The 27,566-nt window shown below is 37.2% G+C and overlaps 1 protein-coding gene across 5 annotated transcripts in view; it reads left to right on the top strand.

Annotated features, from left to right (window-relative positions):
* LOC136873739 (phosphatidylinositol 4-phosphate 5-kinase type-1 alpha) overlaps nucleotides 1–27,566 on the top strand; it is a 561,879-nt gene that overhangs the window by 362,905 nt on the left and 171,408 nt on the right. For all 5 annotated transcript variants that reach the window (XM_067146914.2, XM_067146913.2, XM_067146910.2 and 2 more), the window contains one exon: nucleotides 10,263–10,343. In XM_067146914.2, coding sequence (XP_067003015.2) covers nucleotides 10,263–10,343 — 81 coding nt within the window. The remainder of the gene's footprint in view (nucleotides 1–10,262; nucleotides 10,344–27,566) is intronic.

The raw sequence follows: 27,566 nt of genomic DNA, 5'->3' as shown, positions 1-27,566 counted from the left end.
TTGTCTTCCTGGAGAATGTTGGATCTGAGCTTGCTTACACATTCACTCCACCTTTAACCCGAACTGTTATAGGAGGTCTCTCATTTAATTTGAAGAACAAAGAATAAATGGCTTTCTTTACTTACATGACCATTTTACCATCATATTATAATGTGAAAGATGTGAACAAACGGTGAGATTAACATATTATATTAGGTACACTAACACTCGCACACATCCACTTCTCTTACCTTTCTTTCACCATTGCCTCTAACGAAATAAATGACATATTTTTCAGTCAGTATCTCTTGTAGATGGTTTTTTAATATCTGTAAAATTACAGGCATTCTTTAATTAACTCATTTCCTAATTTACTTTAGGTTGCATGGTGAGATAAATATCCAAAGGAAGAGCTTTGATTTTAAGCCCTAGATATATTCCCCTGCAGGGTGTAAAACTTTGTGGGGAGAGGGAAACACACACAACTCTTATGGCATATTTATTTGTGTAAAGTGAAATATATAACAATTTATTGTTCAAATATATGGCACCTGATTAATGAACACTATTGTTTACCCATATTAGTTATTTACAAACTAAATATCCTCATTTTGCAAATCAAAGTACTGAAGATTCTTTATTAAAAGAAAACTTCCTACAGTACTTTGCTGTCATACTTTCCCAAAATAATTCATCAACATAATTTTGTATTTAGTAGATATGTTATGTGTATACCCCCTTACTGTGTGCCCTTAAGTTGTAAGATATCTATATTTTTTCTGACAGTGGAGTATTTCAGATTATTTGGTGTTGTTAATAATTTTCTTAGTTGTTTGTTCATAGTTCTATGGTGTGCAAGATTGACTCATCTCTTGTTTTTTAACCTAGATGCTCATTGATTTACTTACTCATCATAACTTCTGATTTTTTAATATTCCTTTCCCTCTTGTTTTATTATCCTCTAGCCTATTCGTAATGTTATTAATTTTTGTACTATATTAAGGATCGTTCAGGGAAGGAATTTGAAAATTAGATTTGGTAGTTTGTAACTTAAAAAAAAAAAAATGTCTTCATATTATTAATATTGGATTCCGAAAGAGAGTAAAATGGAACTTCTGAACGGGTGACCATACACCCAATAGCATTGCTTTAATGCAGACAACTATATCTTTTCTCAGCACATTACAGTATCATAGCCTTATGGGTGTTGAGGCCTGCATTTGATTTATCATTAAAATTTTAAAGGTGCACTACTTTATATTAGATTTGCTGCTACAGTCATTAGAGTTGTTATGAAAATCCAATTCTGCAAATGTTACAGGCTGTTCGTGTTTTTTTCTCCTTAAGTATACTAGAAAATCCACAATCTTCTTGGGTTATGGACTTTTAGCATGCGTAGGCTATATATTAAGCAATTTTCAGAAGTTATGTTCCTTAGCTTTTCAGCTCTATATAATCTTCCTTCAACTCAAAGTGAGTTGTACTCCATTCAATAATGGATAGCCATCTTATTGTGCTACAGCTAGCAAGCTCCACAGAAAACTAAAGACAGTCCTTAAAACCGGTCTCAAGAAGAATAGGTTATCAAGTGCTCTGCAAATTACTTGAAAAAGAAGTCTTATTTTCAGTGAATTTATATTTGCCAATATATCCTCTGCCTGGTACACTAGTCTTATGTAAGCATATTGAAACTTGCTTTCCACCTTAAATACACTTTTTTTTTTTTTTTTTTAAATAAGGTAACATTTGATAAAGATGGTAACTGTTTATCTGCACTTCACACTTTCGACAATATTCGGTATGAATAATAATTTGAGGGGGGAGGGGAGAAAAGACTTTGTGCTAAATTATTTTTTCTTGTGCTTTTCCTTCAATCTCACATTTAGTATTACCAGTGTAGGATCATTTTTACTAGTGTCAGTAGTGTGCTTTGGAAAGTCAGAGGCTTTGCTACCCTGTGTGAGTAACTTCAAAAGGTTTTCTGAATGTTGGTTTGCTATTGATCTGTTAAATCATGGTGATAAGCTTTCACCTTCAATAAGTATCGTCTGTTAGGAGCAGTATTAGCCAAAAGAAGCAGGCCAGTGAACTCTGGGTTTAGTCAATAAGCAAATAACATCCAGTAACTTAGCAATAAAACATTCAGTTGGCTTGCTCAGCTGGATATAACCGTGCATGTTAGTTGGGTGAATTAACCGTCCTAGGGGGTTACTGTTCATCAATAATAAAACAATTGTCATATTGATGCTTAAAAACACATTTCAACTTATAAGTTACAACTTATACAAAGCTTCCCAGAGAGTCGTCATTTCACTTGTTGTTACACCATTATTAAATAAACCGAGCTCGATAGCTGCAGTCGCTTAAGTGCGGTCAGTATCCAGTATTCGGGAGATGGTAGGTTCGAACCCCACTGTCGACAGCCCTGAAAATGGTTTTCCATGGTTTCCCATTTTCACACCAGGCAAATGCTGGGGCTGCACCTTAATTAAGGCCACGGCCGCTTCCTTCCCACTCCTAGCCCTTCCCTATCCCATCATCGCCATAAGACCTATCTGTGTCGGTGCGACGTATAACAACTAGCAAAAAAAAAAACATAAGGAAAGTTGTTTATATGTAAGAGACGTTTCACATACGGTCCACGGAGTTTACAGAAAATCAGTCGTATAAGAGAAAACCATTCTGGTTTTCCTATAAACCTTATAAACCCACCGTCTATTCAAGGATTTTAAAATGATATGCATATCGAAACCTTCCTCGGGATGAGTATACTCTAAATATGAAGTTTGGTTGAGATCTATCCAGCCATTTTGCCGTGATGGTTGAACAAACAGACACGAAAAATAAAAACCACCGATTCGGTCTTGAGTTGACCTAAAATGGATAAATATCTGAAAAATTGGCAAAACAAACTAAATTACAGACAGTGGACCCCCTACAACTTTATTTTTATAGATAGATGCCGAGCACAAGGCAATCTTCCCGTTGTGACAGCTATCTCTAATACCAATAAAATAGGTCCATTATTGGACATTATAAATTTTCAGGCTAACTCATTCCTGCTGCCAGCGTTTTGCCCCTTGTTTGGTCTCCTCAGTTTGTTCCCTAAGGGAATCTATATCCATATAATCCAATAGCCTTGCAAGCTTCAACTTTTGTAGCTTCAAATAGCCTATGCAGTGGCCTCCACAGGTATGCACTAGCCAGTCTTGGTAGGTGTGCTGTTTACCAACTGACAAGCCCAAATTAGCACATTGGAGCAAAATGCTGGCAACAGGAATGAGTTAGCCTGAAAATGTATAATGTCCAATAACGGACCCATATTGGTATGGTATTACAAATTTACCCATTTGGGACAAATAATTCAGGTTTCCTAAGGGAATCTATATCCATGTCAGCTATCTCTAATTCAATTGTTCATGAGTGTATGTTTACTTGGTTATATTATTATTACTAGCTGATGTACCCGTGCTTCGCTACGGGATTCTCAGAAAGACTGTCTTTGTTGTTTTCCTACCTGAAGTCGTCAGAAGGAATTTAGTGATTCAAAGCGATGTTATATAAAATACTTGATCAAATTAATAAACCGCACATTTTCTCACTTTTAACGAACAGTACTACGGTGCCGATCTAACAGTCCAAATTTGCAGTGCTGCAATGACTGGACTGCAGACAGCCCTGAACACTTCTCTGCCTTTATTCCATTAAATATGCACACTGCTCATTCCAATCAGTGCCTCAGAGTAGGAATTGAATAGCTCGAATGCTATGATGAACCAGTTTGTTACGTATCAATAGTATCAGAAATTTATCTAACTCCCCAGCTACTTCCCGCCAATTTTCAGGCAGTCTGTTATACTCGGTACGGCCGGCTGAGTTGGCTGTGCAGTTAGGGGCGGATAACTGTGCGCTTGGATTCGGGAGGTAATGGGTTCGAACTCCACTGTCAACAGCCCTGAAGATGGTTTTCTGTGGTCTCCAGTTTTCACACCAGGAAAATGCTACGTAATTAACGTAGGGGCAGCTTCCTTCCCACTCCTAGCCCTTTCGTATCCCATCGTCGCCATGAGTTCTATCTGTGTCGGCGTGACGTAGAGCAAATTTTTTAAAAAACTCGGTATACAGCAGTAATCCCATCTATCGGAGATGAATGGCAACAGAGACACAAAGCAAATCACAACAAATAATGGTCAATGTAATGTTATTGTTGTTCAATGTTATGAGCTTTCTGTATTGTAGGCCTTCACATTCAGTTTTCTTTCGACTCTCTAATATAAGGCCGTCTTATGAAATGAATTAGAGCGTAGACTGTAGTTCCTCATTCCCCGACTTTAAATACCGATTTTCATTAAATTCTGTTTACCCATTTTCTCGTGACGGCGCTGATATGATCTTAGCAACAAAAATCCATATTCATGAATATCTCCGTTAACATAGACGGTACGGTCAAAATGTATAAGACATACATGATCGGAAATTTAATACTATGTAACTTTATTTATATAGTAATTGTCAATAAGACCACTAATAACACAAATATTCTAGAATTAATTTTGGACCTTCCCCTAAACTACCATTTCGCTCAGCGTGAATAAAGTTATTTATGGCCTAGATTGTAGCGACTTATTCCCGGACTTTACATACCGATTTTCATTAAATTATCTTCAGCCATTTTCTTGCGATGCGTGTACATACACACATACATACATACACACATACATACATACATACATACATACATACATACATACAGACAGACAGACAGAAATTACGGAAAATAAAAAATGCATTTCCTTGTTACTATGGACATGACTGATACAGAAATACCATTCTTTTTAAATTTTGAGCAATGTACAGACAGAACTCTTATTTTATATATATAAATATTATTATTATTATTATTATTATTATTATTATTATTATTATTATTATTATTATTATTATTATTATTATTATTATAAAATAAGAGAAGATATGTCCCTCATTCAGAGGTTTCTTCACAACCACTCACCTGGAATCCTTGCCTTTTCTCATCTTCAGTAGCCAATTTCACCAGTTCCATACTCTTGTAAGATAAATCGACATTTTTGTTTTGTATCTCTAAACCAGACATTACCAAAAATATAAGTACGGTATCCTTATCTAATTATCTTAGAGGTGAAGCTTCCATGGTGTGAAGAATTATTTTGTTTAATTTCCGGGTTGAACGTGTTGTAGTTGTCTGTACATCACGTACAGTTTGCCGACGTTTCGAATACATTGCAGTATTCTTTGTCGAGGCGACTGAAATACCCCTACTCGATCCGAGGTAATCAGTCTCCCAGGCAGCAATTTACACTTCTAGAGTGGCCCTGACCTTGGCCTTTCTGGCTCACGTAAGCCCTGGCTGTCTCGTGAACATTCTGAAAGGTATGTGTCACAGCCAGGTAGTGGGGGCTTGCCCGCGCTCTTGTGTAATGGGGTTTCGGCCCATGTGTTTATGTTGTGGTCTGTATGTCGTTAGCTATGAATGATAGGCATCCAAGAATTACTGATTTTATATCCTTCTTCTAAATGTATCTTGTTCGGATGTTTCTTGATTTCGATAGCCTCGCAGATTTTCCTTTTCAGATTCCAAGTTAAATTTGTCACGTAACACTGAGCGCACCACCAGAGATCTTGAGCATGCAACCAACAACGGCATGAGTGCCTAGATTCTTTTCAAAAATTAACAGTATCAATCAAGATTGAACCTGCAAACTTGGGACCATGAGTCAGACACACACCACCAATCCACCAAGTCATCAGCTGTAAGGTAACGTTCTGGGTTCAGCGAGTTTGTAAATCAAAGTTCATACTACAATAAGTAATGTTGTGTATATCTAGCTGCTGTGAGGAGAGGAGAGGACAAATCAGGAGTGATAGATTTAAAACTACAGTTGTTTCAAAAAAATTGTTTGTGTGTATCATAAACTTCTTTTGATATATTAAACTTGGAAAATCAAGTTTATAATGTATGTTGAGTCTTCAACCCAAAGGCTGATTCGAGCCCCAACAAATCCACCACTAGCAGTCATAGAAAGATTAGATCTCACTGAAGAAGCATACTAGGGAAATTTAACATATACATAGTCATCTTTATTGGTGTAGTTAAGGCCGTTAGGCCTTCTCTCACACTAAACCAATCTTTCATGTTGCTTTCCTCACTGAGCCAAAACGTCCTGTTCCATATCACTCTGCCAAGCACACTGAAATACACACACCAACTGACTCTATTAGCAACACTTTCACATCATTTCACAGGGATGGGCTGCATAAAAAACTGGGGTACCAGTCACTTTCGTGTTGGCAAAGCCAGGGATCAGACTGGGACTGAAAAGAAAGTAACAGAGTGCATATTTAGCAACATCGCCTCACAAATCCTATTTGAATGCATCCACAAGTGATCTGATTGGCTAGCTTCAGCAGCTGATAAACTAACAACGGCGCAAGAGATCGAATTTTTTTTCAAATTATTAATCAGTATGACCAATCCCCTAACGCTCATATACCCGGTTCACGTTTCTGATTGCCCTGTATTTTGGTTATGTGTGTTAGAATGCATTACATGCTTACTATCTGACTTGGCATGAGATAATTGGAAATGTTGAGGTGTATAACTTGTAGAACTTTGAAATCTAATTGGTCATTATGACCATCATCACCAGTATGAAGACGGGTACCGTATTTTAGTAATAAGTGTTGAGAAATCACTTTGTTTTGTGTTTCAGACCAGTAGCATAAGTTATTGAATTTGTTTCTTAATTCTTCACCATTTGATAAATCTGCGTATGTTTCAAATTCAGATTAATAGATCTACTCTGTCATGTTTCTATTATAGTGTCCCTTCACTTATCATTGAAAAAGGATGCTGTACCTTGGATCTCTATCATAGATTGAGAAATTATGGTCATAGCTTTTTGTTAATACAAACAGTAGTAAATTTTGTATATCTTCTTGTTGTTTGGGTTGTGTGATTACAGTGTTGCCTTGGGGTTGTTCTAAACATATGAACAGAGTTGACTAACCTATCTTGTTTTCCCAAAACATTTTAGCCATGTCCAGAATGTATCATCAGATGCAGGTTACCGTCTGTATTGTGTTCTTAGCACACTGTTTATTAAATAAATCTTGAACTGTTCACTCCAACATTGTTCTTGTTTGAAATGCTTGTTTATTTTCTAGTCTCTTATGTCTTGAATTGTTAATACTTCCTTAAAATCATAGTTTTAGAAATGCTTGCTACATCTTTTCAACACTTACATATCCTGTCTGTCATGTAGATTTACATATTCTTGTGTTGTTTAGGAAATTTCTTTCTTCACTTACAAGTGAACATACTGTTTTCTTAATATGCATGCCTCTTTTTCTTTTGATGTTGAATAATAAATATTACCTTAATCCCATGCTTGTATACAATCATATTATTAACCATTCTGGAACACTGTAGATGGTATATATAGTGCACAATTTTTTCATTAATATGAGTTGTTCTTGTTTTTTATTAAGCATCCAACTGCATAACTTCATAGGTTAGGCTTCTTTGCTGACTGTGTTGAGACTGAATCTTAGCACAATCTTGTGACATTCAAGAGTGCTTAAATGCTATTTTTAACTAATGTAAATAATGAAATTCTTGTGTGTTATGTACAGTTAAACTTGTCTTAAGCAGTCACTGGTCATTCTTTGATAAAATGGCTGTTAGAACAGTTGGCTGCTATATTAAGGATATGTTATATTGGAATGAGAGAATAAATATTATACTGTATATTGACAACTGCATGAAAAATAACACACACACACACGCACACACACACACACACACACACACACAACCCCCTTGCTGGAAATAGTCCTATTAAAGAGCCCAGTCTCTTCAAAATTGCAAATGTCCTGAGGTTCATATCCTGACAGGAATTATGGTAATCTACCGTTTCATTCATCAGCATCATTCACCAAAATGTTACCTCCTTCACCAGAAATTTTTTGAAGTGTAACATTATATCTTTTCATCTCTTTTGCTTTCCGCTGTGCTTTTTTTCTGCAACATTGGTCCTCAAACCGTCAGCTTCTTGGTACATGCACACTAACACCCCTCGTAAACAAAATAATTTAATTCTCTCCATACTGTACTTTTGATTCTCACCTCCTTTTCACTTCCTGACATATCTCTCATTGCTCTTTTAAAATGCATTATTTGTTTTTAAGAATGCTATTCACCTGAGTTCTACCACATTTGAAAATTGAAATGTTTCTTTTGCATTGATCATGAAGTCTATCACCTCAATGTTATCAAGTTCGTATTCATGTCAGTAGAAGGGAATAGTTGGCTCATAAATGCTCTTATTTTCCTCATGTACTTCACTGAGTTGGTTAACGTGAGATTCAAAGGAAACAATAGGATCAGTAATGAAGAAAATCCTCAGCCTGTGTCCAGTCATTCGACTGAAATGAATGGAGCCCACATCTAGCGGCAAGGATAGGAATTGTGCCAGCTGCCAAAGCCTGTTGCATTCCTCTGGGGCAGTGATTAATGGCTGACATATGAAATGAAATGATATTGGAGTGTGTTGCTGGAATGAAAGATGGTGGGGAAATTATAATTATTTTGGCATATTAGATCGTGTAATATTAATTATCAGATGACGCGTTTCGATCCTGCGACCAGGATCGTCTTCAGAACAGTAACAAAGCATAATGGCAACTGTCACTCCATAGTAACCAGACTCAAGGTAGAGAGACCCTGTTAGAAATTAGTTCACTCCAGGGCCTCCAGAGTCACGGAGAAAGATGTTGAGTTAACTATGGAGGGTAGCCATGATCTACTCAGTATATAACCGTCACCTTTGTTAAAATGATTCGGGTGTTTAGCAATTTCTATCGTCTCACGAATGATTGTAGGAATAAAATGTTTCTCTTTATAAATGACAGAAGTTGCATCAAAAATTATTGGATGGTCATTATGTATGGCATGTTCTGCCACAGCTGACTTCTCTGGCTGGCAAAGATGCAAGTGCCTGCAATGTTCTTTAACACTTGTTACTACCTTCGTACATGTTTGGCCAACATAAACTGATCCACAGGAGCAAGGAATCGTATATATTCCAGCACAGTTTAAACCAATAGGATCTTTGACAGATCGCAATTGCCTATGATGATGTTAGGCTTAAAAATGGTCTTGATATTGTGCTTTCTGAGAATATTCCCAATCCTATCTGTGACAGATTGTACGTATGGCAAGAAGGCCAGACTCAAAGGACGAGAATCGCGTGACAATCTGTCTTCTGGCCTAGGATGTAGCACTTTGTCAATCTGTTTCCTTGAGTAGCCATTGCTGAGAAATGTTCTGGTTAGAAAATCAAGTTCACCGTTTAATTTATCCTCCTCACAAACCTACGAGCGATGCAACTTTGTATCGGATGGCATTAACTAAGTTGCAAGGTTTCACCTTAGGGACATTATCCCAGGACATGAGAAGGGGTTTCTGTCTTGTTGTGGCAATGCTGGCAATAGTTATTGTCCTGGGACCTGGCTGGCATGGCTTGAATAGCTGAAATATTAGTGTTCATCTTTAGAGCATCGAATGTAATCTAATCTAATCTTCAACAGTACTCAAATGACTATTCACCATTATGTATTTACCCTTCAAGCAGCAATTCATTACCAATATATATACCCTGGAATGCATTTGCCTTATATCCTAAGAATTTTATATCTTTATATTGCATAAAGCACTAAGTAACGATGAGAACATTCTGGTTCTGCAGCCAGAATATTGAAAATTGTTCTAAATACAGGAATACCTTCAACTGAGAAAACTAAACAAGAATTTCAGTATAACTAGTAATATGTAAAACACAGTCGTATCTGAAGTGCAGCACACAAGTATTAAGTATACCATAGACTTAAAAGTAGTCCTAGTGTATAAGACATTTAAATGATAAAAACTCTCAGTATGATTGATAATATTGGTTTTTGTTTCACCCAAAATATAAAATTTACCAGATGTGCTATTCAGTTTGAAATTTCAGTTATTTTATATCAAAGATTAGGTAATATATATATATATATATATATATATATATATATATATATATAAAATACTGAAGTACTGATCTTTCACATCATTTTACAGGATTTATCCCAATGTAACATTTTAAAGCTTTTGAATGTGTTTAGCTGCCAAGAGAATATTAGCTTCATCCTTATTCTCTGTTAAGTTGTTATGTATTCATTAAACATAGAATTGTTTTTGTTGTTGACAGCATTGAAACATTCACCATCTAAACGAAAGAGCATCTCACGACCCCTTCGCTCATTAGATATAGAGGCTTCGGATATTGGTGGTAAGTAATTCATGTATTATTAGTATATGTGTGATGTAGGCCAGTTCAAGGATAATTCGACTTATCTTTCATGTGATACAATTCCTCATTAGTTTCTTTCTTTCTTTCTTTCTTTCTTTCTTTCTTTCTTTCTTTCTTTCTTTCTTTCTTTCTTTGTTTCTTTCTAAGTCTAGCTGAAAGCAGAGAGTTTCAATTAGCAAAGTCAACTTTTACTGGAAGAGAGATTTCATCTTTGATAATCTTTAGTAATAGATGTTGGTAACTTAATACTAGGTGTCTTGACTGACTCCTGGGAAATATATTAAAATAAATAACATTCAGTAAATAAACACGTTTATACAGTGCTTTAGATATTAGTCTCTGGAGTAACTTTGGCTAACGGTGATACTGCGTATGTTGGCAACACTCCAGCTGAGCCACGCAGAATACTATACTGTCAATGTGAGGTCGGAGGAGAAAGTCAGTAGACTGCAAGTTTTAAGATGCGTACTACAGGTGTTAGTGGAGTGGGTTTCCTGGAAAGGTGACAAATATGCAGATGCAGTGAAAATATGATTTCACAAATGGTTTCCGACTCGGTTCTACCGCGTCATCATACTGTGCGAGATTTAATAAGTATATTTCGTAGTTGCGGTGCCATATTCAGTGGCAGATCACCAGTTTTAACGTAGGAAAAACTTTTGGGCATTTCCAAAAGGCTCCTTGGAAGTCTGTTTAAATCCATGCAAAAATTTGCACATTAGAGTGGCATATCTTATCTTCACAGCACATAAAGCAGCAAGAAAGAAGCTAAATCTTCCTCTATAAATTTTCTCTCGAATTATAGTACAGACCACAGCTGTACTGCTTGCTGCGAAGAGTCATTTCTAACATACTGTAGATTGGACTTGCTGTTAGTGTGTTCCAAAGTTAAATCATCAAACATAATTGAGACTTGCTTTAAGATGATGTAACAGTGTTCAAATTACTGTAACGCTGCTTTATAAAAGTCTTGCTGCGAGGCTGAGTGGCTCAGACAGTTGAGGTGCTGGCCTTCTGGCCCCAACTTGGCAGGTTCAATCGTGGCTCAGTCTGGTGGTATTTGAAGGTGCTCAAATACGTCAGTCTTGTGTCGGTAGATTTACTAGCACGTAAAAGAAATCCTCCAGGACAAAATTTTGGCACCTCGGTCTCCAAAAACTGAAAAGTTGTTAGTGGGATGTGAAAACATTATTATTATTATTATTATTATTATTATTATTATTATTATTATTATTATTTCATAGCTGTTTATGGAGGTATTGCATTTTGATATATTTATTAAACTAGCTGTTGTAACCATCATTGATGAGTTAGTTTTTAGAATTTGGCAGCTGTAATGCCATCTAGTGGAGATGACTGGCAACAGATGGGACAGAACAGAGTTACTGTTGATAAGTTTTAGGAGTTCAGGAAATTGTAGGCCATCATATATGAAAGCATTCGAGTTCTACAATTCTGACCCCTGTTTTATTATGATTCTATTTATCCTCATTCTTTGAATGATTGTTCCGTCACGTTGTTCTACTCATTTTGGTAGTCACTTTATTATTTTCCTGATCAATAGGGACTAATAAGCGCTGTTTTTCTGCTTATAAAAATCACCCTCCACCCTCATTGCCAGCTGATTTGTTATGACTACAACAATATTTTCAAGTGATGCTCGTATTTGGTGAACTTTTTACAATTGACAAATTTCATTGTCTTGGTGAAAACCTAAATTTGTGATAATCTCCATTTTTATTGCTCGTGCGATAAAATAGTGTTGGACATGAAAGCCTGAAAAATATATTAACAATTATTGTTAATATGTATTGCTAGGACTCATTTTTTCAAACATATTTGTATGTATGCGTTATATTTTGCCCAAGTTTTGTCATGTACAGTTTTCCTGTGCATCTACGGTAATAATGACAGAATTTTGACATTTCCTATTTGGTCTCCTCTGTATTGCTAACCAGTGCACAATAATAAAATAATATTTAGTCTAGTGCACACCCCGATATTACTGTACTTACATACCGAGTTTTGTAGTGATAGTACCATTTAGCGGAGATGAGTGGCAGCTGACGAGAGAGAGCGTACATCTCCTTTTATAATATTCACTGTAATGTTATTGTTGATCAGTTTTATGGACTTATTCATTGTAGGTCAAGGATGTCACACGTCAATGTACCGAGCACTGAAATTCTAAATCTGTGTAAATAAAATTGTAATGACCCTGTGTCTGTACATTGACTATTTTGGCAAAATTTTCATTCAGTTATCCACTTTCGGTGTAATAATGACCATCTGCATATTTTTTTAGCTTTTGTGTCTGTTTGTCTGAGTTCTTATAACTTGAAAACTACTGGATATATTTCTACCAAACTTCATATTTAAAATCCATCTGTCCTTGGGTAGGTTTTAGGACCCATATTGTTTCTAAATCCCTGAACTGACTGGGAGTTTATATGAAACCAAAACATTGACTTTGCACTTCCACAAAATATACACAACCAAACTTAATGGAAATAAATTTCTAAAACATTTTTCGCATGTGCATCATTTTGATACAAGGATTAAGAAGGGTGATGTCATTAACAGACCGTTTTCAACTCTAAGTACGAGCGGACTTGGCCTAAAAGCGGTCATATTTACCATCCCCCTGTCCGAAGGTAGATTTCAAGGTCCATAGCATTTCAAATAACTGGAGTGGACTGAGGGTTTATAGGAAACCGAAACAGTGATTTTACTCTCCCACAAAATATACTGGGCCGATGACTTGAGATGTTAGGCCCCTTTAAACAACAAGCAAAAAGCAAAATATACCAGACCAATCAATCAAGCAAGCAAGCAACCTCAATGGAAATCCATTTCTAAAACTGTTTTCTCATGTGCATCATTTTGATATGAGAAGTTTATGAAAAACTGAATAATCTCAAATATCTCCTATTATTATTATTATTATTATTATTATTATTATTATTATTATTATTATTATTATTATTATTATTATTATTATTATTACTATTACTGTTACTATTATTCGTAAACTAAAAGTGCACAAAACATGAAAGATAGGAAATTTATTTCTTTACACAACTTTTCTTCTTGTTTCCTTTTATGTTCTTTCCAGTATTCCTTCATCATTACAGTATGCTTTATTCTCCTCTCCTCAAACCACTTTGGACTGGGTTTCGTTATCATTCTTCCTTGGAATCCTTCATTCTTCAGACTTTATTTTTAAAAATCTCTCTCTTTATAGTTTCCTCTTCTTTTATTTTATTTCTTTCTAAATCTTTCTTGACCTCTTGTATCCAGCTCGCTGTTGAGTTTTTCTGCCAAAGATATTTGAATATATGTTTTGTCAATCTGTTATCATCCTTTCTATAGATATGTATATAAAAAATAGCAATATCCTTTTTCTTATTGTTTCAGTTATATTTTCTATGTTCTGGTATATTTCCTTGTTACTTCATATTTTCCATTGTTCTGTTGTTTTCATTTGTCCTAAGATTTTCTCATGATTCTTCTTTCTAGTACTTCCAGTTTATCTCAACTGTACTTTCACTTGTGTAAGGATATTCTGGTTTCACCACTGTATTGTAGTGCCTCATTTTAAGATTTTTGGATAACCATTTCTTGTTGTAAAAATTCTTAGTGATGCCATATGCTCTTCCCATCTTGTGAAACCTTTCTTCTACAGCAGATTTTCTAAACCATTTTCTTGAATTATTTCTCTCAGGTATTTGAATTTCTGTACTTTCTCTATTCGACTAATTTGTGTTGTCAACATTTTTTTATAATGTACGGTTTTCCAATACAGCTAATATTATGGGAGTAATTAGACATTTCCTGTTTTGGTCCCCTTAACATTCCTACACCACTGTGTAGTAATATAATAATTTTATAGCCTAGAACACACTGTGGATATCCCTAAACCTAAATACCAAGTTTCAAATTCTGTCACGTAGTTTTCTTAGGAAACAAACAACCACACAGACAAAACCTGAACTGAACATATTTTTGACCTTTGTACCCCTGATTCAAGATAAATACAAAGTACTAGGCCAAAATTTGGAAGTGTAGATTTTAATTATATATATATATCTTTTTTAAATATAGATTTCTTCCTGCAATATTTGTTGGCTGCTACAAGGAGAAAGAGTACTATGGCATACTAGATTATTAAATTAACTTACTATCATGATCATGAATCGGTAGACACTATTACCAGTATATATAGGCCCACAGCAGTGGAATACACTTATTTGCAAAAAAAAATTGTGCACCATGACCAAACCACTCGAGTACAATGGAGAGTGCATCATAGGTTGACATTTGTCCCGTTTGTGTTTAATGCTGATTACCTGTTCAGAATTACCACTACAACGTGTCCCTCCATTTATGTAGGTAAAGGCCTTGGTAGCAGTGTGAGTCACAGAGCTAAGTTGAGTGAACATGCAGCATGCCTTGATGGCACATCTGATAAGCCTTTGAGCAGCTAGATGAGTTTGAGAGAAGCTGCATCATTGCATTAAGAGATGCATGTTGGACATTCGGGCACATTGCTTACCATTTGAACCGTTTTGACTGCACTGTCTATTGTTGTTGTTGATGATGCTGTGGGAATGTGAAGGTACACACATGTCGAGAAGGCTCAGGTCGACCCCGACGGACCACCGATGAGGAGGATCACTCCATTGTGCAACAGGCTGTTAGCACTCCACAGACGCCACACCATCCAGAGAAAGTCATGGCAACTGGGGATACACCTGTGTCCACCAGTACCATATTCAAATGGGCAGCAGAACAGGATCTGTCATTGTGGTGTCTTTATGATGTTAGGACCTATAAGCATTGCTGAGCATGTTTGAACTTTTGCCAGGAACGAGCAGCAAGGCTGCTTGTGGACTGGTGACGAGTTGTGCCCAGTGACAAATCACAGTTCTTTCTGGAAACAGATGACTGCCGAATTAGAGTATGGGAGATGTCCTGGCCAGCACTGTGATCCACATTTTATTACAGAGCAGCGCACCGCCCCAACGAGAGGTGTCATGGTGTGAGGTTGTATTTTTTAACATTCTTGCTCCCTACTGGTAGTGACTGAAGTAACCCTAACAGCACAGCAGTACGTCCAGGAAATTCTGTAACCATGTGTGCTTCCCTTCCTGGCACAGATCAATAACCCAATTTCCAGTAGAATAATGCTCACCTTACAAAGCACAGATATCTCTGATCTGCCTTCATGATGTTGGCATGCTTCCTTGGCCAGTAAGATCTCCAAACTTCTCACCCAGCTAGAAGGGTTGGGACCAGATTGGATGGCAACTATTGCAGATTAGGAGGGTCAATTGCACCAGCTGTTTTATGTTAGGTACATAACGTTAATGTCGCTGCATGCAACAAAATGACAGTCTTACCTCGAATGAGAGGCATTTTATCGAGAAAGAACTGAACATACAAAGTTTTACCTGACTAAAATCGTATCTGTATTTGGAAATGCCTTCAACGAAGCATCCTTGATCACAATTTATTAGTTGTCACTCCCCAGTTTCAGCCATAAGAATTCCACCTTGTGCTTATGGACGGATGGACAGACAGACAGTGCCAATTTCAGTCTTCTAAACGTTGTTTTCTTATTTTAACTGTCAAAGGCAACAGAACTTAGAGATGGTAGTTCGAACTCACACCGATAGATGAAACTGTGCATGACAGTGTGGCGAATATGGCAATCACTTCACTGAAAGAAACATATTTTTCTTGTAAAGTTGAGATCTGTATCTGGTTCCAATTTCAGCTGTTCAAATGTTCTCGTTTTTCTCAGTATTGCTGTGGAAAGCAGAATGAAATAGGGATTATCTTAGTTTTTCTAGGGTATTGTATTAAATGTAACAGTGAATTTTGATATGAATATAACTAGAAGAGGAAGATATTCTGAGTCATTACAGGCATTCAGAATGAACTTCCTTACACATAACCTCTGCAAAACTGGTATTCTGCTTTTTGTGTGAGCCTTCATAGTGCATTAGTGAATAACTGAATAATTGCTTTCTAATTTTCCTTTCATGCATATCAGTGTGCATCTCTTAATACTATTGTTACATTTTACACTAAAAAGATCACTTTGCTCTAACATTTTGGTTTAGAGGGAATGTGTTGTGTTATTTTATGTCTTGGGATGTGTGATGGAGTTACTGTTATGGTCAAAGTTTGCATTGTGTAACTTGAGTTTTGTATGTATGTGTGTGCAGCACCTGTGCACACGGCGGCTGCCCCAGTGGGCCCGCCGAGCAGCAAACCTGGTAAGTGTTATGGCTGTTGCATGGTTAAATCTGAATTAAGTCAAATGCTTGTTGGTTGGGTAACGTTTGCAATTGTGTGAATCTTTTTCCCCCCTACAGCTACAAAAGCTACACTCAGATTCTCTCTGTATGTCTATAATTTCTTTCATGATATAGGCTTATCTATTTACCTTTGCACTAAGTGAAAAGAGAGATAGTTTTTAAGGACAGAATTTTTGAGAACAAGTACAATGAACTAAAAATTAAAGGTATTTTTCCACTGTGGTAATGCTCATTACAATTTGGTTTTGTGATATCAGGAATCTCTTGGGATGGGGCCTGCAGCTAGGTGAGAAGACCAGCGTATTGTTCTTGAGAGATATCATGATTGTCATCAGGAAAAATGAAGTGTACATAGATAAAACTAAGGAACAATGTTAGGTTTTTGTCCACCCAATCAATACCCATCACTTTACAAGTGAACTATTGAATTTAAAATATATTTAAAATATTAGGGACGTTTCATCTCTGTTTGAGACTTCATCAGCCATAAATCACGTGGTAGATTACAAAACTCAAAATTCAGAAATTTAAAAAATTAAGAACCCAAATGCCTTTTTAAGGACTGTTTGAGTAATACAAATGATACAAATATATATACATTATTTATACAAAATTGACCTCACTTCTTGCAAAAAAATTTGTCTTCAATGTTAAAAAGTGGAAAATAACTTGAAACTGACAAGCCTGCTATAACCTTTCGTACGGAATCCATGTTCATTGTTGCTCACCGTATTTAAAACTGTTTAAAATGTGTTTAACTGTTGAAAAAACATAGAACAAATATACACATAACTTATTTAATGAGATAGTATAACACATCTTGCAAATGATCTTTCAGCAAAGTTAAATATGAACGACTTTACTTGAAAAACGTTGCAAGCATTGTTGGAATCTGGTAGTTTCAGTGAGTTGACTGGGGAGATCGAAATTCTGGCCTCGGAAAAGGATTGGTTCTAAATCCAAATCAGAACATTTAAAAGCATTAACTTGTAGAATTTTGTTGCAAATTTAGCTATTCCGGTAGAAAAAAACTGAAGCCTTGTGAGACCACCTGTCATATGGCAAAGAACAGCACTGCATGACCACCATATTCATTGCTTATATCTTAAGATTAACCCATTTTGAAAAAAACAAGGTCTAGAAAGAGATATAAAAATTAATGGATTTAAAACCATCAGATATCTAAGAAAGATTCTGCCACAAATGTATGACGTAAAACTTCCTGTAAATGACACTCCCTATAGCTGGTTTAGACTTAGCCTCGCTCTGACTTGCTTCTCGCTACGCTACTGAGTGTGTTGTAGTTGTGTTTTCTTTCACCCAGCGAACTTGCCTAGTGGCGGTAGGGGTGGGGGAACAATGCTATTAGTGGGGGAAGGGGAAATAGGTCTGCCTGTAGTAGGAGCGGGAGGGCAGGAAGTTTGAATTAAAGGAGATGACTTCAAATTATTAATTTTCCGTGACGATAGAAGCGATATTTGTTCATATAACGGATTTTTGTTCTCTTGTACGTCATTTAAATTTTTGTTTGCGTTAATACAAATGTATGTAATTATTTTCGTAATTGCTCATCAGGTTCCCTACTGTTTTTGCAAATGGTCAAGTCTTTATTTATGTCAGTATATTGGTGACCAGTATCCCCCATATGGACACTCCTTGCAGAATACTTCTTGTGTCTGTTGGCATTGACGTGTTTGAGATATCTAGTTTGAAAACTCCTACCTGTTTGCCCCACAAACGTGACGAAGCATTGATCGCACTTAAATTTATAGATTCCTGAATCTAAGAAATCCTCTTTATTGTGATTAACACTATTATGGTTATAAAATATTTATTTTTTATTTTTTTGCTAGTGTTTTTACATCGCACCGGCACAGATAGGTCTTATGGCGATAATGGTATAGGAAAGGCCTAGGATTGGAAGGAAGCGGCCGTGGCCTTATTTAAGTTACAGCCCTAGCATTTGTCTGGTGTGAAAATGGGAAACTACGGAAAACCATCTTCAGGGCTGCCAACAGTGGGATTCGAACCCACTATCTTCCGGATGCAAGCTCACAGCCGCGCGCCTCTAACTGCACGGTCAATTCGCCCGGTGGTTATAAAATATATGACCATTGTTGTTTTTAGTAAAAAATGAGACTTAGCAGTCGTGTTTCTTAAATAATTTTGTGATTTGAAAAATCTCTGAGTTAGTGAAAGTGAAATTCGTGTATTTTGAACTCTTGGGATTTTCTTGTGTTAATCTTTTGTTATTCTTTCTTTTTACTTATTGATGGTATTAACACTGAACCCATTCATAATAGCTATCTTCTGTATGTATCGTAATTCTTTTTCTCTCTCTGTATGAGATAAAGTTAAATTGAAGGTTCGAGGAGGCCCGAGGATCGATTCCCGGCCAGGTCAGAGATTTTTACCTGGACCTGAGGGCTGGTTCGAGGTCCACTCAGCCTACGTGATTAGAACTGAGGAGCTATCTGACGGTGAGATAGCCGTCCCGGTCTCGAAAGCTAAGAATGACGGCTGAGGTGATTCGTCGTGCTGACCACGCGACACCTTATAATCTGCAGGCCTTCGGGTTGAGCAGCCGTCGCTTGGTAGGCCAAGGCCCTTCAAGGGCTGTAGTTCCTTAGGGTTTTGAGGGGTTCGATAAACCATACTGAAATAGGCAGCCCTCTTATGACTCCCAGAATGTAAAGAATCATTTTTAATGGTCACAGGAGTAAACAAATCCTTTCTGTATACTTTATAAGAGAACTTGCCAGGTTCCTTCTTAATAGTTACATCTGAGAAATTCAGAGCATTGTCTTTCTTGTTTTCAAGAGTGAATTTTATTCATTCATCTAATGAATTTAAAAAGTGTAGGATATTGTTACTACAGGGTCCGCCAGAAAAATGTATACACTCTTTACGGAACAAAAACTATTTATTGTGTGTTTTTTTACATTTAATTTTTGATTACACATGTACACTGACTGACAGAGCAAATGCAACACCAAGGAGGAGTGGTTCGAAAGGGATGAAAGTTGAGGAAAAAACAGAGTCGGCACGGAAGAATAATTGATGTTTATTTCAAACCGATATGCAGGTTACACAATGCGCACGGCATCGACTCAGTAGGATGTAGGACCACCGCGAGCGGCGATGCACGCAGAAACACGTCGAGGTACAGAGTCAATAAGAGTGCGGATGGTGTCCTGAGGGATGGTTCTCCATTCTCTGTCAACCATTTGCCACAGTTGGTCGTCCGTACGAGGCTGGGGCAGAGTTTGCAAGCGGCGTCCAATGAGATCCCACACGTGTTCGATTGGTGAGAGATCCGGAGAGTACGCTGGCCACGGAAGCATCTGTACACCTCGTAGAGCCTGTTGGGAGATGCGAGCAGTGTGTGGGCGGGCATTATCCTGCTGAAACAGAGCATTGGGCAGCCCCTGAAGGTACGGGAGTGCCACCGGCCGCAGCACATGCTGTACGTAGCGGTGGGCATTTAACGTGCCTTGAATACGCACTAGAGGTGACGTGGAATCACACGCAGTAGCGCCCCAAACCATGATGCCGCGTTGTCTAGCGGTAGGGCGCTCCACTGTTACTGCCGGATTTGACCTTTCTCCACGCCGACGCCACACTCGTCTGCGGTGACTATCACTGACAGAACAGAAGCGTGACTCATCGGAGAACACGACGTTCCGCCATTCCCTCATCCAAGTCGCTCTAGCCCGGCACCATGCCAGGCGTGCACGTCTATGCTGTGGAGTCAATGGTAGTCTTCTGAGCGGACGCCGGGAGTGCAGGCCTCCTTCAACCAATCGACGGGAAATTGTTCTGGTCGATATTGGAACAGCCAGGGTGTCTTGCACATGCTGAAGAATGGCGGTTGACGTGGTGTGCGGGGCTGCCACCGCTTGGCGGCGGATGCGCCGATCCTCGCGTGCTGACGTCACTCGGGCTGCGCCTGGACCCCTCGCACGTGCCACATGTCCCTGCGCCAACCATCTTCACCACAGGCGCTGCACCGTGGACACATCCCTATGGGTATCGGCTGCGATTTGACGAAGCGACCAACCTGCCCTTCTCAGCCCGATCATCATACCCCTCGTAAAGTCGTCTGTCTGCTGGAAATGCCTCCGTTGACGGCGGCCTGGCATTCTTAGCTATACACGTGTCCTGTAGCACACAACAACACGTTCTACAATGACTGTCGACTGAGAAATCACGGTACGAAGTGGGCCATTCGCCAACGCCATGTCCCATTTATCGTTCGCTACATGCGCAGCACAGCGGCGCATTTCACATCATGAGCATACCTCAGTGACGTCAGTCTACCCTGCAATTGGCATAAAGTTCTGACCACTCCTTCTTGGTGTTGCATTTGCTCTGTCAATCAGTGTATTACTGTCTTCAGTTAAACATACGGTTACATGAGATATTCAAAATGTTCACCGTTGGCTGCCAGACACACAGCAGAATGACGAGCGGTCGCAGCAACTATATCCGTCAATGTTTGAATGGGATCTCTGCACATGCCGCTGTAATCTCCTGGCAAAGCTTACGTCGATAGACTTGATTTATCACAGTTCCCCACAAGTATAAATCCATAGGGGTAAGATCTGGCGACCGTGGGGGAACTCAATGGGCCCTCGTCGTCCAATCCAATGTCCCGGCAGACTGTCATCCAGGAAAGCTTGTACTGCTACATGGTAGTGTGGTGGCACCCCATCCTGTTGGTAGAAGACTTCATCATCGGCTCCATAAAGCGCACGTACAGCTGGTAAAATTAATGTGCGTAACATTTCCAAGTACACTGCTCCAGTGACAGTACCATCAAAGAAAAAGGGTCCTAGTAAGCCCCTCGACGACAGTCCACACCAGACATTATGCCTTGGTAGATTGACCGCCTTGTCCACATGAACATGCAAATTGTCCGGAGCCCAGTAGACACAGTTATGTCGATTCACTGTTCCATTAAGTTTAAACTGGACTTCATCAAATCACACTAACTTCGTCAGAAATTGTTCATCTTGTGTTACCATTTGCTGATACCATTCGCAAAATTGCATTCGACGATCGGGATCATCCTCATTAAACGCATGCAGTAATCGTGGGATGTAAACTTTCCACTTAGCTGTTTTAAAAATTCGTCGTTCACTTGTACTGTTAATCCCCACTTCCCGTGCACAAGACTTCTGAGGAGAATTAGCAAAACTTTCCAACACGTGAGCCGACGAAGCAGGACTGGTAGCGGTGCGTGTTCTTCCCGATCTTCCTTTGTGAATATCACAAATCGTTCTGTGCGTCTCAAACTTCCCAGTAATGCGTTTAATTGTAAGGAAGGTGGGGGGTTCTGTTTCAAACTCCCTCCTCCACTGACGTTGCACTTCAACGTCATCATCAAACCTGATAAACCACTTCAGAATGTACTTTCCGAACGTCGAGCGTGCTCCAGCCATTTAGTTTTCTCATTACCGTGATGCAAGTACCGACATCTGTTGAGCAAAAGACCATACTATAACAATTAAAAACAATGATAACAGTTGACAATGTCCATATCCCGAAATCATCCAACAAAGAGTGTATACATTTTTCTGGCAGACTCTGTACTGTTATAATGCTTATCTATTATAACAAAGGTATCGTCCACGAATCGTGTCCAAAAATCCAAACCAGGAATATGTCCTATTATTTTGGGGTGTTCTAGATGATCTAAATAAATATTGGCTAATATACCCGAGGTAGGAGCTACCATTAGTAAACCGTTTTGACTATAAATAGTGTTGTTGAACATAAAATAGTTGTTTTTTGTGAAGAACTCTAGAATTTTCATGAATTGATCAATCTGTAATTTCCCTAGACGGCCTTGACTGGTTAAATTCGTTCTAATAATGTCTATTGTTTTATTGACCGGGATATTAGCATACATATTAGTTATGTCAAACAAACATACAGTAAGTAATGATGGAGCTGAACCTTGAAACTTCCTGAACTTTTACAAAAATCTACTGATTTTCTTATTATAGAGTAATCGTTGAACTTTATTAGAAAGAAACCTGTGTATAAATTTTGAGATTTTATATGTTGGGCTGTTCTTGCAGTTAATGATACATTCTAACAGGTATTTCCACTTTGTGGATTTTAGGCAACGCTCTTGTCATAGGTAACCTGGGGTTCATATTTATCATCTTCTGAATTTCGTCTTCATCGAGGATAAATGTGGAATTTTTCAATAAAGATTTTTAAAAATTTTGTATCCTTGCTGTGGGGTCTTTATTGACTCTGGAAAGCGACTCGTCAGAGAAAAACCTTTCTGTTTTTTTTTTTTTTTTTTTTTTTTTTTTTTTTTTTTTTTTTTTTTTTTTTTTTTTTTTTTTCAATGTAATCTTTTCTATCCAATATGACCGTACAATTACCTTTATCTTAGTCACAAAAATGCTATTGTCTTTTACTTTAATCCTAAGATCCCTGTTACATTTGACTTTGTCAAACGGAATATTGGTTTTAAGCCGACTAACTAACTGAGGGAGTCTTTTCTTCGTTTTGTACCTAAGATTGTCTTAGAATCTACAGGGAGTTTTTTGATGTTAGATTCTGCTTTGGTGAGTCGTTATGATATCATCTTTGTTAAAACTTGGCCAATTAAATTTAGGTCCTCTATTAAAGTATCTAATTCTTGGTCTGTGAAATGGATTCTAGGAAAGTTTTTCACCAAATTGACTGAACTTAACTTGTCTTGTGCTGTTAAATTATTTACTCAGGATTTTCTATTATTAATGTTATTGTTAAGAACCACCCTATCATAATTTTCCCTTCTTAAATTCTCTAGTTTCTTGTCCTGTGTGACCCGTTTCTTACTTAAGATGCATTCCATTTTATTTGCGACATGACATTAGAATAAATTCCATTCTAGAGGGACCAGCCATAGGTGGGCCTCAAGGTGAGCTAAATACAACTTTTCATTTAAAAAGGATTTCTTTCTGTAAAGAAATTTAATCTCTTTCCTTAACCATAAGTGGTTGACCTTGTTTTGAATCAAAAAGTTAAACTGAGATGATCTATTTTTTCTTTGGGAAGGTTTTAAGAATTTGGGAATTACTTTGCTTGCTAGATATTCTTTTAAAAATGCTATGTGTTTTGAAATTTTTGCTAATCTGATTTTGAGATTCATGAACTTGTTTAAAACTTTCTTAGCCTGGTTGGCTTCATTGGTACAATTTACGAACTTCATCATATAGACCCGTATTGATACAGTTAAAACTATGAAACAATGTTAGGTTTTGGGCCACCCAGTCAATACACATCACTTCACAAGTGAACTATTTAATTAAAAACATATTAAAAATATTAGGGACATGTTTTGTCTCCATTTGAGACTTCATCAGCCATAAATCACATGGTACATTACAAAACTCGAAATTCAGAAATTGAAAAAAATTGAAGAACCCAGATGCCTTTTAAAGGACTATTTGAGAAAACTCCACGTTTATCCTCAATGAAGGCAAAATTCTGAAGATGATAAATATGAACCCCAGGTTACCTACGGCAAGAGCGTTGCATAAAATCCACAAAGTGGGAATCCCTGTTAGACCTATCATTAACTGCAAGAACAGCCCAACATATAAAATCTGAAAATTTATACACAGGTTTCTTTCTAACAACTATAAGTTCCACAATAACTCAATAATAAGAAATTTGGTAGATTTTTGTAAAAGTTTAGAGGAAGTTTCAAGCTTCAGCCCCATCGTTACTTATGTTCGTTTGATATAATTAATATGTATACTAATATCCCGGTCAATAAAACTATAGATATTATTAGAACAAATTTAACCAGTCAAGGCCGTCTAGGGAAATTAAGATTGATCAATTCATGAAAATCTAGAGTTTGTCACAAAAAACAACTATTTTACGTTCACCAACACTATTTATAGTCAAGAGGGTTTACCAATGGAAGCTCCTGTCTCGGCTATATTAGCCAATACTTTTAGACCATCTAGAGCACTGCAAAATAATAGGACATATTCCTGGTTTGGATTTTTGGACACAATTCGTGGACGATACCTTTTATTAGATAAGCGTTATAACAATAGTAACAATATCTTACAGTTTTTAAATTCATTAGATGAAAGAATAAAATTCACTCTTGAAAACGAGAAAGACAATGCTTTCTCATATAAAGTATGCAGAAAGGATACGTTTACTCCTGTGACCATTAAAAATGATTCTTTACATCCTGGGAGTCATAAGAGGGCTGCCTCTTTCAGTATGGTTTATCAAGCCTTCAATTTACCTTTATCTCACACAGAAAGAGAAAAAGAATTACAACACATACAGAAAATAGCTATTATGAATGGGTTCAGTGTTAATACCATCAATAATATTATAAATAAAAAGAAAGAATAACATAAGATTAACACCAGAAAATCCCAACAGTTCAAAATACGTAAATTTCACTTTCACTAACACAGGGATTTTTCAAATCACAAAATTATTTAACTCATTGGGCCCGAGCCACGGAACCGTTCCGTGCTTCGTCTCGGTGGACCAAACGCTGGACCACGGAACTGTTCCGTTGTCTCATTTTACTACGTAATTCTACTTTTCTTCAAGAGATGGCAGAGTGAGTTGCATTTGTGATTTGTGTAGGGACTCTTTCTTTGCAATGTTATATGCTCTTTGGTAATATATATCGATAGTGTGCTTGGTAATATTAGTTTGAAGTGGGCTATCTCAACCTTTGAGATTCGCTTGTAAACAAGATGGCTGCCAGTATAGAACTGATATTTACAGATATATAACCCCTTTTAGGAAGTAATGATGATTAGGAATGTAATTTTTTCAGTGAAATTAGTAGTAATATTAGTACTAGTGTGAGCAATGCTCCTGAATAACAAATAGATGTGGAAATCGAAGAGAAAGTGCAAAGAGAAAACTGGGTTACAGCTCAGCAGGCGGACTGAGTAGGCCTACGTTCCCTAATGCTAATAAAATAAAGTGTTTTACTGTATTCCTTGTTCCGCAGTTTGTGGTATGGAAGCCTTTTGTGTTCATGTATATTTAAATCTTTAATGGTCTTGTAACTAAGAAATTTCTCATGATATGAAGCGACACTATATTTCCTCCAAAATAATCCCAGCGCCAATGCAGTTTCAATCCAACAAATATGCAGGGCTCAATGGGTTAAGAAACACAACTGTCAAGTCTCATTTTCGACTGAAAACAACAATGGTCATATATTTTATAACCATAATAGTTTTAATCACAATAAAGAGGATTTCTTAGATTCAGGAATCTATAAACTTAAGTGCGATCAATGCTTCATCACGTACGTGGGGCAAAGAGGTAGGAGTTTTCAAACTGGATATCTCAAACACATCAATGCCAACAGACGCAAGAAGTATTCTGCAATGAGTGTGCATATGGGGGATACTGGTCACCAATATACTGACATAAATAAAGACTTGACCATTTAAAAAAAAAAAAAAAGTAAGCAAAGGGAACCTGATGAGCAATTACGAAAATATTTACATAGGTTTGGACCAGAGTATTAACGCAAACAAAACTTTAAATAATCTACAAGAGAACAAAAATCCGTTATATGAACAAATGACATCGCTTCTATCGTCGCAGAAAATTAATATTTTTAAGTCATCTCCTCTAATTCAAACTTCCCGCCCTCCGGCTCCTACTACAGGCTGAACTGTTTCCCATTCCCCCACTAATAGCATTGTCCGTCGTCGTCCCCCCCCCCCCCCATACCACCACTAGGCAAGTTTGCTGGGTGAAAGAGAACACAACTACAACATATGCAGTAGCATAGCGAGAAGCAAGTCAGAGCAAGGCTCAGTCTAAACCAGCTATAGGGAGTGTCATTTACGGTAAGCTTTTACGTCATACATTCATGACAGAATCTCTGTTCTTAGATATCTGAGGGTTTTAAGCCCATTAATTTTTATCTCTCTTTCTTTCCAGACCTTGTCTTTTTCAAAATTGATTATTCTTACGATATAAGCCATGAATATGGTGGTCATGCAGTGCTGGTCTTTGCCATATGACAGGCGGTCTCACAAGGCTTCAGATTTCTTCTACCAGAATAGCTAAATTTACAAGAAAATTCTACAAGTTAATGCTTTTAAATGTTCTGATTTAGATTTAGTACCAATCCTTTTCCGAGGCCAGAATTTCAATCTCCCCAGTCAACACACTGAAACTACCAGATTCCAACAAATCTTGCAATGTTTTTCAAGTAGGATCATTCATATTTAACTTTGCTGAAAGGTCATTTGCAAGATGTGTTATACTGTGTCATTAAATATGCGTATATTTGTTCTCCTATGTTTTCTCAACAGTTAAATACATTTTAAACAGTTTTAAATATGGTCAGCAACAATGGACATTGATTCCATAGGAGAGGTTATAGCAGACTTGTCAGTTTCAAGTTATTTTCCATTTTTTTTACATTGAAAACAAGTTTTGCAAGAAGTGAGGTCAATTTCTTGTAAATAATGTATATATATCTCTTTTGTATTTCTCAAATGGTCCTTAAAAAGGCATTTGGGTTCTTCCATTTTTTTCCAATTTCTGATTTTTGAGTTTTGTAATCTACCACGTGATTTATGGCTGATGAAGTCTCAAATATAGACGAAGCATGTCCCTAATATTTTTAATTAAATAGTTCACTTGTAAAGTGATGGGTATTGATTGGGTGGACCAAAATCTAACATTGTTTCTTAATTTTAACTGTATCAATACGGATCTATATGATGAAGTTAGTAAATTGTTCGCATAGATATCGGGAGTTGTGAATTTGATCCATTCAAGGCTATAAACAAAAATTGTTTAATAGTCAGTTGTTGAAGGCTGTTGTCCAAAATTATCTGTAAATCAAATA

Source organism: Anabrus simplex, chromosome 5, assembly GCF_040414725.1.
Source record: "Anabrus simplex isolate iqAnaSimp1 chromosome 5, ASM4041472v1, whole genome shotgun sequence".
Lineage (NCBI taxonomy): Eukaryota > Metazoa > Arthropoda > Insecta > Orthoptera > Tettigoniidae > Anabrus > Anabrus simplex.
The sequence above is the reverse complement of the archived record's forward strand: the minus strand, read 5'-3'. Positions and strand labels throughout refer to the sequence as shown.